This window comes from Mixophyes fleayi, chromosome 4 (genome assembly GCF_038048845.1).
Source record: "Mixophyes fleayi isolate aMixFle1 chromosome 4, aMixFle1.hap1, whole genome shotgun sequence".
NCBI lineage: Eukaryota > Metazoa > Chordata > Amphibia > Anura > Limnodynastidae > Mixophyes > Mixophyes fleayi.
This window is the reverse complement of record NC_134405.1, coordinates 100,485,305-100,500,772: the sequence shown is the minus strand read 5'-3', so window position 1 is coordinate 100,500,772 and position 15,468 is coordinate 100,485,305. Positions and strand designations below refer to the sequence as shown.

The window sequence follows — 15,468 nt, the reverse complement described above, 5'->3', positions numbered from 1 at the left end:
CTGGGCAAAGCCTTTACAAATTATCTGCGGCACAGGAGAGTACCACTGGACTGTAGTTATACTGCAGTACCTATTTTTAGTGACAGCTGCAAGAGTGAACGTAGTGTGAATTTGAATTGAAATAGTACTACCTAATTTTTGTGACAGATGGAAGAGTGAACGTAATGTGACTTTGAATTGAAATAGTACTACCTATTTTTTGTGACAGCTGCAAGAGTGAACGTAGTGTGACTTTGAATTGAAATAGTACTACCTATTTTTTTCAACCTAATTTTTTTTTTTTCGTATAATTTTTTTATAATTTTTTTATATTTATTTTTTTATAACTTTTTAATAAATTTTTTAGAACTTTGGAATAATTTAGAAATAACAATGCCCTTAGCAGAACAGAGCACAGGACACAGCACCACTGGAATCAGCAGGACACAGCACTGCACAAAGCACCACTGGACTCAGCAGGACAGAGCACAGGACACAGCACCACTGGAATCAGCAGGACACAGCACTGCACACAGCACCACTGGACTCAGCAGGACAGAGCGCAGGACACAGCACCACTGGACTGGACTAAGCAGAACACAGCACAGCACGAGAAATCACAGGACAGAGGACCACCTAACACACCCTCCCTCTTCCCTGATCAATGCCCGAGTGAAGATGGCGGCGGCAAGCAGGGAATTTAAAGGATCCGGGTATAGCGAGATCAGACAGCGGGATTATGAGTCAGAGCCTCGTTTTAAGTTTCAGAATCGGTGGGAATACCCGGACATCGCTCGGATCTGACTCGGAATCACACTGTTCGGGTGGGCTCGAATTCCAGACATCCGAGCCCGCTCATCCTTAACAGAAACATAGTGATGCTAGCAGACCGATAGCATACTACAGTGCACAATTGGACACTGTGGCAAGATCTCTCCCAACGTGTTTAAGAAGTGTAGCAGCAACTGCTCTTCTGGCAAGTAAGAGCCAGGACGTAGTATTAGGACGTGATTCAACTGTCTATACACCACATGCAGTATCGGCTCTGTTGAATTCAGCCCAAACCAGACATGTCTCTTCAGCAAGGTTCACAAAGTGGGAACTAGCTCTGATGGCACCTGCAAACATCACCATCAAACGGTGCAATACTTTAAATCCAGCTACAAACCTACCATATGTGCCTCGAGATGCACAAAGAGTGGAAGAAGAAGAGACTCTGGTTGGGGGTGAGTTTTGCAGGTATACTTATACACAAGATTGTATGGAATATCTGAACCAGACTTTTACTGCAAGACCAGACATACGTGACACACCCTTAGAAAATGTAGATTTTACATTTTACACGGATGGGAGTTGTCATAGACAGACACAGGAGAACTATGCACCAGTTACGCTGTTGTAGATGATGAGGATGTTATAGAACAGGCCTGTCCAACCTGCGGCCCTCCAGGTGTTGTGAAACTACAAGCCCCAGCATGCTTTGCCAGTAGACAACCTGTTGATAGCTGGAAGGGCATGCTGGGACTTGTAGTTTCACAACATCTGGAGGGCCGCAGGTTGGACAGGCCTGTTATAGAAGCTGAACCCCTTGCCCCACCTCACTTAGCCCAAGTGGCCAAACTAGTGGCACTAGGGACAGCGTGTGAGCTGGCAGAGGGTAAATCAGCTAATATATACACTGACTGTAGGTACGCCTTCAGGGTAGTACATGATTTCAGGTCCTTTGGTATCTTAGAAACTTTATAACAGCGGCAGGCACACCAGTAACACATTCACACCACATAAAATGACTCCTGACAGCAATACATTTACCAAAGGCGGTAGCCATCATAAAATGCAAAGCCCACACATACGAAGAAGACCCGGTGTCGGTGGGCAATAGCAGGGCGGATGAAGCTGCCAAATGGGCAGCAGGGTTACCTGTAAATATATCAACTGACAAAATGATGGTTTTTCAGACAACAGCCACACAGAAATTAATTGAAATGCAAGATTTGTGTTCCCTACAGGAAAAGGCAGTCTGGAAGGCGAAAGGAGGTGGTCAAGAGTCCTCTGGACTCTGGAGAGATGGACAAGGTAGGCCCATGGTTCCCAGTGCATATTACCAAGGCCTGGCTGAGGCAGCACATGGTCTGACTCATCAGGGTAAAGAAGGTATGTGTAAGCTGGTTAGAGCATACTGGTGTGCACCTGGCTTTTCTTCTCAAGCCAGTAAGAAGGCAATGTCTTGTCTTACTTGTTTGAGGAAAATGTCAGGAAGACAATACCAACTGAGCCATCCCATATCCCTGCTACAGACGGACCTTTTCAGGTAATACAAATTGACTTCATCCAATTACCACCTTGCAGGAATCTCAAATATGTATTAGTTTGTACTGATGTGTTTTCTAATTGGGTAGAGGAATTTCCAGCTGCCACTAATACTGTTGTTTTTACTGCTGAGAAAATTGTTCAGGAATTTGTATGCAGATATGGTATCCCTAGAATTATAGAAAGTGATAGGAGTACTCATTTTACTGGTGATATCTTTCAGAACATGTGTAAACTTATGGGAATCAATAGCAGACTTCATACTCCTTACCGACCACAAGCCAGTGGTAAGGTAGAAAGGTTAAATGGTACCATTAAGAACAAACTGAGTAAGATAATGGCTGAAACTGGATTGGCATAGCCAGAAGCATTTCCACTAGTCCTCCAAAGCATCAGAACCACTCCCAGACCTTAATCTGTCCCCCTTTGATACTTTTTTGCAGACAACCCCATTTGATCATAGGTCCACAGGACGATTTTAAGTGCAATAATAAAGTGACTGTGCAATATCTCATAAAAATTAGCAAACAGCTAAAACAACAGCAACAGAAACTCAAAATGCTGTCACCTGGTATGCCAGAAACAAACTGTCATGATGTTGAACCTGGGGAATATGTTATGATCCGCAATTTCTTACGCTCAGGTTGTTTAACAGACTGTTGGGAAGGCCCGTACCAAGTGTTGATGGCCAGTACCACATCTCTGAAGGTAGCAGAAAGAGACACTTGGTTCCATTCTACTCACTGCAGGAAAGTCGACAACCCGGAGAAGGTACTAGACAAAGCCGAGACTGACAACACAGATCTGTCACTTGTGAACCTGTTTCAGGAGACCTAAAAAAACTGCAGCTAAAACATCTGAGCCAAGGACGTTGAACAGACTATTATCCCAGTAATGGAGTGGCAATTTTTATATTTTTCTTGTTTCAGGATTTTTCTTATCATTCTTTTTAGGACATTCTATTTTTGTGATGCAGAACAGATGACGGAGAAAGGGTCCGGTAGTGATATTGATGAAGTGGAGTTGGAGGAAAGGTTGCTAGAACAATCAGTACAGCCTGTTGTCAAACTCAGTTCAGGAGTCATGAAGAGATCTGCTAGCTCTGGAACTCGGAGGCACTGTGAGGGGCTATTGTATCTGTGAGTACTGTGACTCCTTAGTTGAAGAAAAGTGCATCCAGCGATGCCAGTCCAATAGTAATCTGGATTTGGGCAGGCATCATCTAGAGGATTATCATTCCCTAGTGGGTAAGGTCTTAAACCAAACTGAGTGCCGGGTGTGTTCTCATGTGCCTCAGGGACAACATAATGTAGGAATAGTATAATTCCCATTAAACATCTCTGAGCTCCTCGAATTACGGGGAGGGAATTCCATAGACGGGAGATATAATATCACTAGGTCCCCTAGTCTAAAGCTTCGCCAATAGTCCTTAGATCGGTAAATATCACACATGTAAAGAGACTAGAGAATTGGGAAGCTGACCTACCTGATCAAACAATGGCTCGCCACACCAGTATTGATGGGAGACTCTCAAGATCACCAATAACCAGGAATAGTGATGGACATCATGGACGAGGACGTATTAACAAACATAGGAGAGTATTCATTGGGAAACTTCCTCTAGGTTATTGTCAAAATGTTATCCATGCCGAAACTCGTCTTGAACAGATGGAGACAATAGGCATGGGTAGTTTCCTCAAAACTTTATCTAATATTATCAATGGTTGTACTGTACCTAATGTCCTCCCAGTTGATGTGTATTATGTTTGTGGAAGAAAGGCTTACTCCTGGTTAACCCCAAGTTTCAAGGGTTTATGTTTCCAAGGTAAATTAGTTCCTGAAGTTACGACCATTACACATGACGAAATGATTGATATCCATAGATCTACATCACCTCCATACATACACACACAGTATGAACATCGTGGCAAAATAAATATGATTCCTGGTGACGAACATGTAGCTACAAAGTTATTTAGTGAAACTACTGGTTTCCAAATTATGGTTGTATTAGATCCCACCAGGATCGCTCGGGGAACTTTAAATTTCAGGCATATTCAAGACCTGGCTAAATTGATAGACAATAACATTGAGATGTATGACAACACTTTTAGGTATACAGGTAAGGATCTGCAGGCTTATAAAAAAGGAGTTAGTGCAACATAGACTGGTGTTACATTTTCTCACATCTATTACTGGTGAATATTGTGTGACTTTGGCCACCCAATGTGGTGTCAAATGTTGCACATACATTACCAATAATACTGATGATCCAAAAGAAGTTATTGACCAGAAAATGGACGAAATTTTACAATTAAAATGGGAATTTCGGAAGAACCATAATTCTTCACTGTATGAGATAGGAGAAAAGGTGTCAGGATGGTTCTCATAGTTGAATCCTGCTAAATGGTTCTCAGGTCTAGGGGAGTGGGTACAGGAAATGGTTGCTAGTATAGATAAGCTCCTTATTCTTACACTTGGTGTCATCTTAGTAATTGGCTTATGTGTCAAATGTGTTCCTACTGTGTTGAAGTGTGGAAAACGTTCTACTGAGATAAACACTGAAAATGAGACTGTAATGGTGATAAGTACAGGTATCAAGGTTAATGAAGAGCTGCATTATAATCCTGAAATAGAAAGCATAATTAGGTGATAGTTTTGTGCACTATCAAAGGCTGGAGTTGTCTAAATCAAATAATTAGATGTAGTTGTTTCAAATTAATATCTATCAATCTGCTTGTCTTTGTCTGAAAATATGCAAATAGCATGCTATGGCGTGGAAGGGTGTATTTAACCACAACATATGTGAACACATCTACACTCATGTACACTTACACATTCACTTGTAAATAGTTCACCTTAAAATAGTTCCAACACACAGTCGTTTATAACCAAATTTAATAGAGTTTATAGTTAAAAATAATAATGTTAAATGCACTTTGGTGAGATGTAAGATTCAGGATACAGGGAACATATCATGTCATATCCCCTATTTATCCTCAGACATTCGTTCCTATCAGCCAAGAGATCGCAACTTGCGTATGCAAGTTATGGATGATAGGGAATTAATGATCAGAATGGTATTGTGTGTGTAATGCAAATAGAACAGTTTGAACCAGCTTTTTGGCGTGAAGATACGTATGCAGCTGTTTGATAGATAACCCCCACCCTTGGAGGGCATCGTTTGAGCTGACCTATGTCCTGCATTTTACCAGACTGACCTAAAGCCTGAAACAATGGAATCATGCCAAATCTTCTCTACTGTTTTCAATGAAACACAAACTAAACTGGGCTCTGGGACTATAATACAGTCTTCTTGACCACAGATTTCAGCATTGAATGACTGTATGCTGGATCCAGACCGCCTGCGTATGTAATCGGCTGTACTTATTTTATTAATTGTTACTCTTTTACTTGTGGCTATTAAATCGCTTTGAGTTGGAACCACAGTATTCAAATTGGACAATTTTCATTAAATAGCGACTAGACGTACATAACAATACATTTTGATTTTTAGATTTAAATCTGTGTAAAAATAGTGGAAAGAGCTAGATTGTCCTGAGTTTGGTGCATATAAAATGGTAACTTATTACTTGTGATCAAATGTTACTTACTAAAATAAAAAAAACTTCCATCAATACCTGTGTAATAAAGGCTACAGAATTGTGCAATAATTGTGTTTAGATGTGTGACAGGTGTAGTAAGTCAGTGGAAATCTTTTAGAGGATAATGAACGGTGACCTGAACTTTTGATGTTTGTTCAAATTAAAAGAGACAGGTAGTCCAACAACATATTATATTAAGAAACATTTCTGATAGGTAGTGAATCTTAAAGACCCTGAGCATTATATACATCAAGTAATACAATTTCTAAACTAAAAACAGAGTAAAAAGAACTATAGTATAAAACATATATCTTATATTGGAACTGGTTAAGTAAATAAGGATCTTAATCTTAAGGTATTTTACAAATATAAAATTAATCATTTGTGTAGAATTGTTTAATAACAGCATGAGAAGACACTTCATGGAATGAAACAGAATTATTTACTCAATGAGAGCAAACATAACAGAATGGATAACAGGAATCAAAAACCTCCCACAATGCCCTATGTAGCAGATGTCACTTCCTCTCTTTCATAAGATGATGATAGAGTGGGTGGCCTAATGGTCATTGTAGGTGCCAGGGGTGGTGAGATAATGGGTAACGGCCAGGACAAGTGGGTAGCATTAAGTCACAAAGTCCTGGAACTTGGGATTGAGTCTAGATGCTCTGCCAGACCTTGTCATGACCTCCGGTATTAATGGTGATGGGCGATTTATGTGTTCATCTGAGCATTCAGGTGGAGCTGGTGACATTCTTGACCCTAAAGGTATGCCTGCAGTTTCTGTTGTTAATGATCTCTGCAGCATGGTATTTGGAGGGGGCACTGGTAGTGGGTGTCCCACACAGAGGGCTCATCTGTTCAAGTACACTTCACAGATGGCATTGGTTGCACTCAGAAGGTGCTCCCAGCTTGAACAACTGGTCTGTCAGATTCAATCTGGACGGTAGCCAACTTGTAGTACCTATAGGGAGTCTTCATCCAAACAGTTTGCACACGGACTGCCACCCCTTATTACTGGTCAGACTTGTTGTACCATGCCTTAACAGGCAGCTTTTTCCTGGTGAGTGTTGTTTGCACTTATGTTTTAACTTTAGTAAGTCTTTGGGAAGGGGATGGCAGGCCATCCCTTGGTTTGTTAAGCAGGTCAAGTAGTGCTGCAAATATAGCTTTGCCATCACATATGTATTTCCCTAGCAGGTGTTTGGCTGAGCACAGCACCCACTCTGCTAAGCCATTGGAGTGAGGGTTCTGGGGGCTGCTGATGACATGTTTAAAGTCCCATGTGTTAGCAAAATCTTTGATTTCTATGCTCATGAACTGCATAGTGTTATCATAGAGACGTTGCTGTGGGATACCATGAACAGCAAAGCATCTCTTCAGTTTTTAATTGACCATTGTGCTTGTCAGGTTGGGAAGATGCAATTTCAAACCAGCCAGAGTACAATTCCACCAAGACCAGGTGTTCATTTTCTCTCCAATCAAAGATCCAATGGTCCACCTCAGTGGTCCCAGTGTTTAAGTTGAATTTCTAATTCTAAACACAATTCATAGTGTGCAACCTGATTTGCAATATGTATTTATTATTGTCATTATACATATTGTTTCTTGGGAATAGCCTATAAAATACTATTTAACCGCCAAAATGGCTGCTGCATACGGTAAGAATGTAGATCCGTGAAACAAAGGTGATTCATTATTGCTTTGAAACTGCCTAGTTGTGACCTCTTGGTATCATGTATTGAAACCATTATATGATGACATTGTTTTAGTTAGAGACACCCTCCATTGTAAAAGTTTATTTATTGGACCACACCCAGCGAGCTCTCTCTGTGTCTGAAAAAGAATCTTGGGATGCAGGTTGCATAATGTGGGTCTGAATTGGACTTTTTTGCTGTAATTAAAAATGTAGTAAATAAACCCCTATTTACTTACATCTACAAGTGGAATGGACAACACACTTATTTTAGTTTTACACCAGAAAGCACTGGCAGTCCATTGACTAAGTAGATTGTAGAACTAGCACCAGCATGCCTATATCTGAAACAGAAAAAATGAATATGCAAACAGAGGGTTAAATAAACTCTCTACTGCTACTTTATTCAATTTAAAAGTGTAATTGCAAAATGGTCCAAGTGGATATCTTCATTTATAATGTTATCCTTGGGCACAAAATGAAAAACCCATAAAAAGTGACAATAACTGCGTCTTACAGAGCCTCGCTGCAAAATGTCCCTGTGAGGATCATACCTGCTCAGCCAATCGCCCCAATTTGGCACGTGTGCAGTGCATCAAAGTACATTTTTACTTGGCACTAATAGACTTACATCCAACTTTAAAACCAACCCAATCTCTCAATAACTTTGCAGATCATTGTCTGAATCCTACAGAGATTAAGGCTGGTCTCTACTAGTCTATAGCTCTATAATTATTACCATAACTTGGGCTTGGTATACCATTTTGTGACTATTTATGAGGCTATTCGAATAACTTGTAAAACATATAGAAAAGCATATGTATATATATATATATATATATATATATATATACACACACACACACACACACACACATACACACAGGTTAAGGCAAAGTTAAATTTAGATATCATAGGTTCACGAAGAAGGAGAAAAAAGTATCATATAGTACAGTAATGAGAAGCCTTAAATTAAAGATGCGCTAAATTGTGAGGAAGACTTCATGCATACAGAGTTTTGCAATAGAACAGGTCATTATACAGATGTGAAGTTGGGGTGCTACATTCTTTAATTTGATTTTTGCTTGGTATTTCCACAGAATGTCATTTAATATTCGTATTTCCCAGAATATATCCTAAATGAATAGGATGATGGCAGAGAATTTTGCTGTTCTTTTCTGAGAACAGAACATTTTTACAAGTTTTGCTCATATCTACTTTCAATATCTAAAATATTATCTTATCTTAATTGTAAACAACGTTTACTGAACTAATGGAAAGAGTAAAATTTTTGCTGTTTGTCCCTTATGTAAACTATGTTTAGCTATAGCTTAAAAAAAATTGTCATCAGGGAGCATGAAAGTCTTACAAATACAATCTCTTGCTTGAGACAGAAACACTGTTCTTTGTGCGCTCAACTGAACATGACCAGTAATTGTTGTCAGCCTCTAACACAGGCACCTGGACACATATCCAAACATGAAAGGGAATTTCTGAGAACTCTAAGAATCTAAGACGGAAAGAAAAAATACAATTGCAATTATAAATAGATCTATTTTTTGCAACATATACCAATAGTACATGAAAACATTAACCCAGGTAAATTGCATATTTGGTAATATATTTTACTATAGATTTATGTATAATATATTAAAAAAAATGCAATGCATAAAACTAGAATGGTATGATTAATGGTATTGATAGGACAGACTGGTCCATACATTATATAATATTATGTTTGTAACAAGACAGTTGTGTAAAGGTGCCCACATATACAATGACTTGTATTTGTCATACAATCCTGTTCAATCAGATGTTATAGCAATACGTGTGTACCACAGTGCAAAATGACACTATAATGGTACTCTAATTAAAAAGATGATTCAGAAATATAATCAAAGTTTGATCATTTTGGTCACCCAGTACTTGAAAACAATAATGTCTGTGAACGGGCTCACACATGCACCAATATTATGAATTTTAATCGAACAATCTAATTCTATAAAATACTGTATATTAAAGGATACCTTTCCATACATTATACACTATCACATAACATTGCTTACCCAAACTGGCAGATTTCCCCTGTGACTGCTACGGTCTAACAAAGAGAATTGTGGAAACATTTTGTTCCACTGGGGATGCAATTTTGTCTATATACTACAGACATGTGTAAAAGATTACACATCAGTTTGTGCATTTGAAATAGTCTTTTTCATAAAAATTTAAAAATTACTTTTATCACCCCATATACTTTACCATAAGCCATGAATAAAAATGTATTAATTTAAATATAAATAAGTAGAGCTAGAATGAGCACAGTTGCTATGGAACTTCACTGAAATAATATTTAATGGCAGAATAGGACGTTTGCAGAGGTGTTTCGGTTACACAATCTTCACGTTCCATATTATTGCATTTTGAAGAATGTATAATCTATTATAGTCTATGTATAGAACTAAGAAGGAGGCGGTTAATTCATTCTGCTGTACGGCCTGGTAAGTGTAGGACTGGGAATACTTAAGACCAATTCCGCAGGTGAAATAGGTAGAGATTCCTAGCCAAAAGCAGAAGGTGAATTTTCTGTGGAAAATTGGCTCATCTCTGTAAATAAGTAAGAACAGATATATAGTATGCAAATATCAATATAAGTAAATATATGTTATATGCTTTGAACATGCCAATTTACCTTCAATGGAACTTGGATAGAAATAAGTTGCAAGATGTAGTGTACAAAAGGAGATTTCTAGAACAATAGTTCTGCATTGTCTCCCATGCAATATGAACCAAACTAAGCCATGATTTATATTTCCTATTTCCTGAATTCTGATTCAATAGCTAAGATGTACCAATTTACTAGTGGACTACAACTACCCATCAATATTAACACCTAATTACCATGATTTATTCGTGTATCAATCCCCTCCTACAGTATTCCAGCAGCGGAACAAGACAATTCAATGACCACTAACAACAGATCATTTGTACTTTGAATTTTTAAAAAGGAGAGAGAATCCAGATGAATGATTCTGCATCCTCTGCTATTTTATGTACGTGATATGAGGCTGAACAGGGAGAAAAATATAACTGAACCTGTGCTTTTATCATAACTGCAGTGGACAACAACTATGTATAAAAGAATACACTATTATTCTGCACACACACATCCCACACCCTTTTTGTTGTCATTCATATTTAAGCAACTTTCTTACTGTTCCTGCAACCCCTGTTATTTAAAGTTTCCTATATCCCCATGCACAAAAGTTTGACTGCAGATGGAGCTGTCGAATAGGTCAGTGAAGGAGAGATGTGGGAAGGTTATAATATTAAATTAAAGAGTATATTACATTATACATTTGTGTTAAGATCAATTACTGTAAGTCAAATATATTTCTAATTTGCCTTCCTCAGAAAATCCAAACACTTTGTAAATATATATCCTAAATATAACATTTTTTTTGTCCCAGCTCCATCTCTCACCCACTTCTCCTCCCTTTCAGAATTTGCCATCGCCCATATTAACAGCAACATTGATTAAATATTGGCCTAATCTATCCCACTCCAAACTTGCCTACACAACAAAACAGAAATGGAAGTTGCTTAATCAATTTATAGGTTCACAGCAGGTGCTTGAAAAGGAAGAGAAAAATCCCCAGAACACTGCTGTGAACCAGTAAAAGAGCTGCTATTTCTATTATTATTATTAATTTTAATTTATAGGGCGCCACTAGGTGTCCGTAGCGCCGTGCAGGGACAAACTAAGTACAATACGAGGTGAGACAGCACAGTTCAGTAAACAGTAAGCACAGTAACTCAGTAAGCTCAAAGCACAGCTAGAGAGGGCGGGGGAGGGGAGAGGGAAGATCCGCATACGACGGAGCCCAAGAGGGAGTGTGTGGATGACAGGGAGACCCCCAGAGGGGAGAGGAGGGATCGAGAGGGGACGGGGGGTGGATGGTCCTCGAGGAGGAGGGCTAAGTAGCTGGAGAGTTAGAAGTGGTGGAAACAGGAGGAGAGATGGCCCTGCTCAAAGGAGCGTACAATCTAAATATTTGTATGTACCAATATTTCTATTTGTACATACAATACAGAAGTCTCAGTTACACACATTTGAAAATATATCATAAGCCATCCGCCATGTCAAGGCACTCCTGCTAATATGGTGGCCCTATATTGGGTCATACATTCATGAGTTTTTAAATTGAGCGCTAACTTAGCAAGAGATACCCCAGGTATCTACAAATGACTATGGAGGACTAACTACTGATACCAGACATGCCTCTCAACAACAATACACAGGTGCTGGAAAGTTTGGGGCTATCCACAAAGAACAAACACAGAAAAAAATCCCCCAGCACACTACACAACAACAAGCAATAGTTGGATGACCTGAAATATATTGTGCTGCTCTTAACATACAAATGCTCTAACCGGCTAAATGTTTATTAACCACCCAGTTCACCTCCTTTTCATCCATAGCAAGCAATTTTTGAGGAATAAATGCAAAAGGTCCTATTTATGAATACACAACTACAAATGTAGCCTTTGTCAACAGATACTAATGTCTGAGGCCAATCCTATTCTAGGCAGAGAAAGTAAGATGTTGTATAACAAAAGTTATGTCCTTTAAATGCTTCAGAAAATGTAATTAAAAATAAATGGTCACAAAGTTATTTTACAACATAGCACACAAGAGACTGAAGATGTTCGATGAATTTAAATTCATTTATTTAAACACTTGTGTAAAGTCTGTTATTAAAGTAGATTTGGATATTTTGATTTTCAAATTATATTTACATTAATACAAAATCAACGTCATTTCACAATTATTACAGAAAAAAAAGATTATATGCTTTCCACTATATAAGGTGGTGATGCAAGTGTACCGGTTACCTACATACATAGACACTCCAGCATACTCACTTCCACCTGATTCAAAATACTCTGCTCTCAAACTTTCCACTTAATTCACTATTGTAGTTACCTGTGATGAAGTATTTGATGTTTTTTAAAAGAAACAAAAACAACAACAACAAAAAACAGCACAAGTAACCACAATCTTAAATGAAGTGGGAAGGTGAGTAGCAAAGCATTCTGAACCAGGATCATGTTGGTGGGTCTGCAGCCATTTTGTAGGCTAAACATATATCTATGTGAATGCAGCCTATGAGTTCACTAGGAACTAGTTACATCCCTCAGCTATAGTTATTAATTTCTAGTGAATTGATAGGCTGCAGGTTCTGGAAAAGTTGCTCCATCCAAAAAAATGGAAGCCTACCCCAGCAATGGACTGCTTCCATTTTGTGTAGGCCATTGACACACTAACATCTGGCTAAGGTAAGGTGCAGTATTCAAATATAAAAGTCATTATCATGACATTTTCATTGTATGACTTTATCTCCAGACTGCTTCTATTGGCATGATCACGTGGAACTACACCCGAGTTGAGGAATTCATCCTCCGTGGACTGACCAGCCAACCGAACATGCATATTGTGTTATTTGTGATATTCTTAACATGTTATGTTATATCGCTTATCGGTAACATATTCATTATTTTCATCAGTAGGGCAAGCCCCCGGCTCCACACCCCTATGTATTTTTTTGTCAGTAACTTATCCTTTTTGGACATTTGGTACACATCAAGCATTGTTCCCAAAATGCTCATAAACTTCCTGTCAGTGAAAAAAAGCATATCTTTCTATGGTTGTGTCACACAGATGTGTATCCATCTCACTTTAGGAGGGACAGAGTGCTACCTCTTGTTAGCTATGGCCTATGACCGGTATGCTGCTATATGTAGTCCCTTACACTACACCACTATTATGCATCCTGTCTTGTGCATTAAAATGGCAACTGGGTCTTGGATTGGTGGAATATTAAACTCATTAATAAACTCAGTCTTTGCATTACAGTTACCCTTTTGTGGCCCCAATGTAATAAATCACTTTTTCTGTGAAGTGCCTTCAGTTTTGGAGCTGGCCTGTGCAGATGTATCTCTTAATAAGAATGTCATTTTCTTCTGTGCTATAGTTGTGGCCATTGTACCATTTCTCCTTATCCTCATTACCTATGGCTATATCATCTCCAATATAATAAAGATCAGTACATCCGTGGGACGGAGAAAGGCCTTCTCAACCTGTGTTTCACACATTATTGTGGTGTCCTTGTTTTATGGCACCGCTCTATTTATGTATATGAGGCCAGGATCAACCCATGTGTCTAACCAAGACAAAATGGCTACCTTGTTCTACAGTGTAGTTACTCCAATGCTGAATCCTCTGATCTACACTTTGAGAAACACAGACGTGAAAGTGGCATTGGTAGATATTGCAAGAAAACAAAAATTTAGGGAAAAAATTATATGAGTAGTAATTGCACAACAGTTTTTTTGTTTTAATCAAAACTGTCACTACAACTGTTGTGTGTTACTTTCTATTACTGTTATTGCAGCTGGGAGAAAATATCTATGCAATATTTAAAAATAGTTTTCTAGGTATAGTTCCCTATACCTTTTACTAATGGTAGGTATTTTCATAGCAACCTGGATATAGTATAGAAACTTAGGCTGGTTCAACACAAGCACATCCGGCAACCAAGCCTGAGTGCCAAGCAACAGCATAGTAAGAGAGAGGCCACATAGGCCTAACAAAATTAAGCACATCTGTTTGCATTGAATCTATGGGCACTTGCCGGTTAATGGTTAGATTCAAATTAACCAATAGGAGCTTGGGGGAAGAGCAATTCATAAAGCATATATTCCGCATGCAGTGTGGGTTGGGTCTCTTCTACTGCAAGAATCCTGTGGAGAAGAACATCAGGCTCAGTATCAATTGCTGCTGTGTCTTATATTTTGTCTAAATTGCTTCATTTCCTTTTTGATAACAAATATAATCTATATTTGAGTGGGGTACGATATAATGACGCTGATTAATGCGACAACACTTACCCAGACATCTTGATGGGAAAGGCTCCTTCCCATCAAGGATCGATGACGACTGATGTGGCAAGAGACTGGAAGCAATCCCGATGAAGGAAGAACCTGGTGCGACTTCATGGCGTCACTTACATCCACGACCTTTTATCGCTGCTAAGGGAGTAATGTAAGAATGCGCCTATGTACAGCGCTTTGTAAAGTACAGCCGGATTGCTTCCAGTCGCTTGCAACATCAGTCGTCATCAATCCTCGTCGCGAAGGAGCCCTTCAGTGTCAAGATGTCATGGTAAGTGTTGTCGGGGTAGTCAGCATCAATATGCTGACTATCACTGCTATATTTACACTTCTTATTCATTATTACATTTTTTTTTCACCTTTTCTACTTAGTTTCCTGTCACTATATCTCTCTGTTTCTCTTTATTTTCCCGTTCTTTACCTACCTGTCATTTTGTCCCTCTGTCTCCTTTAGTTAATAACCTTCCTGTCAATTTGTTCCCTATCTCTCTTAGTTAATATGTCCTGTATATGAAGAAATGCCCCGCCCACCAACCCCCATCCCTCAAACCTCCACCCGTTTTTCTGATAATACCCCCTCTTTTGATGCTGGCCAGTTGGCAAATATTTGCCCCCTTATGACTATTGTGATCTGGAGAGCTTCTGGCGCCAGTGAGGATGCTAGGTGCTGGAGAGCCTCGGATTAAATACTGGTGCCCGTTCCCTATCAGTTTCAAGCTAAGTTGCTGGTACCCGCCAGCCAGCGCACACAGACAATGGGCGCATGCGCCTTAGAGGTGCAGCAACGCAGACAGTCTCCGGTGCTTCAGAGGCGTCAAATAATTCGGCACGGTCAGCAAGGAGGAGAACCCCCTCCCCTTCTTGATTCTGCAATTACCCCTCTGTCCAGCAAAGTTTGTCTCTCCCTTTAGCTCCCACCGGCTCACA

General features: G+C 39.2%; 1 protein-coding gene across 1 annotated transcript; it reads left to right on the top strand.

Annotated features, from left to right (window-relative positions):
- The first annotated feature begins 13,009 nt into the window (after positions 1-13,009).
- LOC142150726 (olfactory receptor 2B8-like) lies at positions 13,010-13,957 on the top strand. Its single transcript, XM_075205919.1, has one exon. It carries the CDS (start codon positions 13,010-13,012, stop codon positions 13,955-13,957), a length of 948 nt encoding a protein of 315 aa, XP_075062020.1.
- Positions 13,958-15,468: the final 1,511 nt, after the last annotated feature.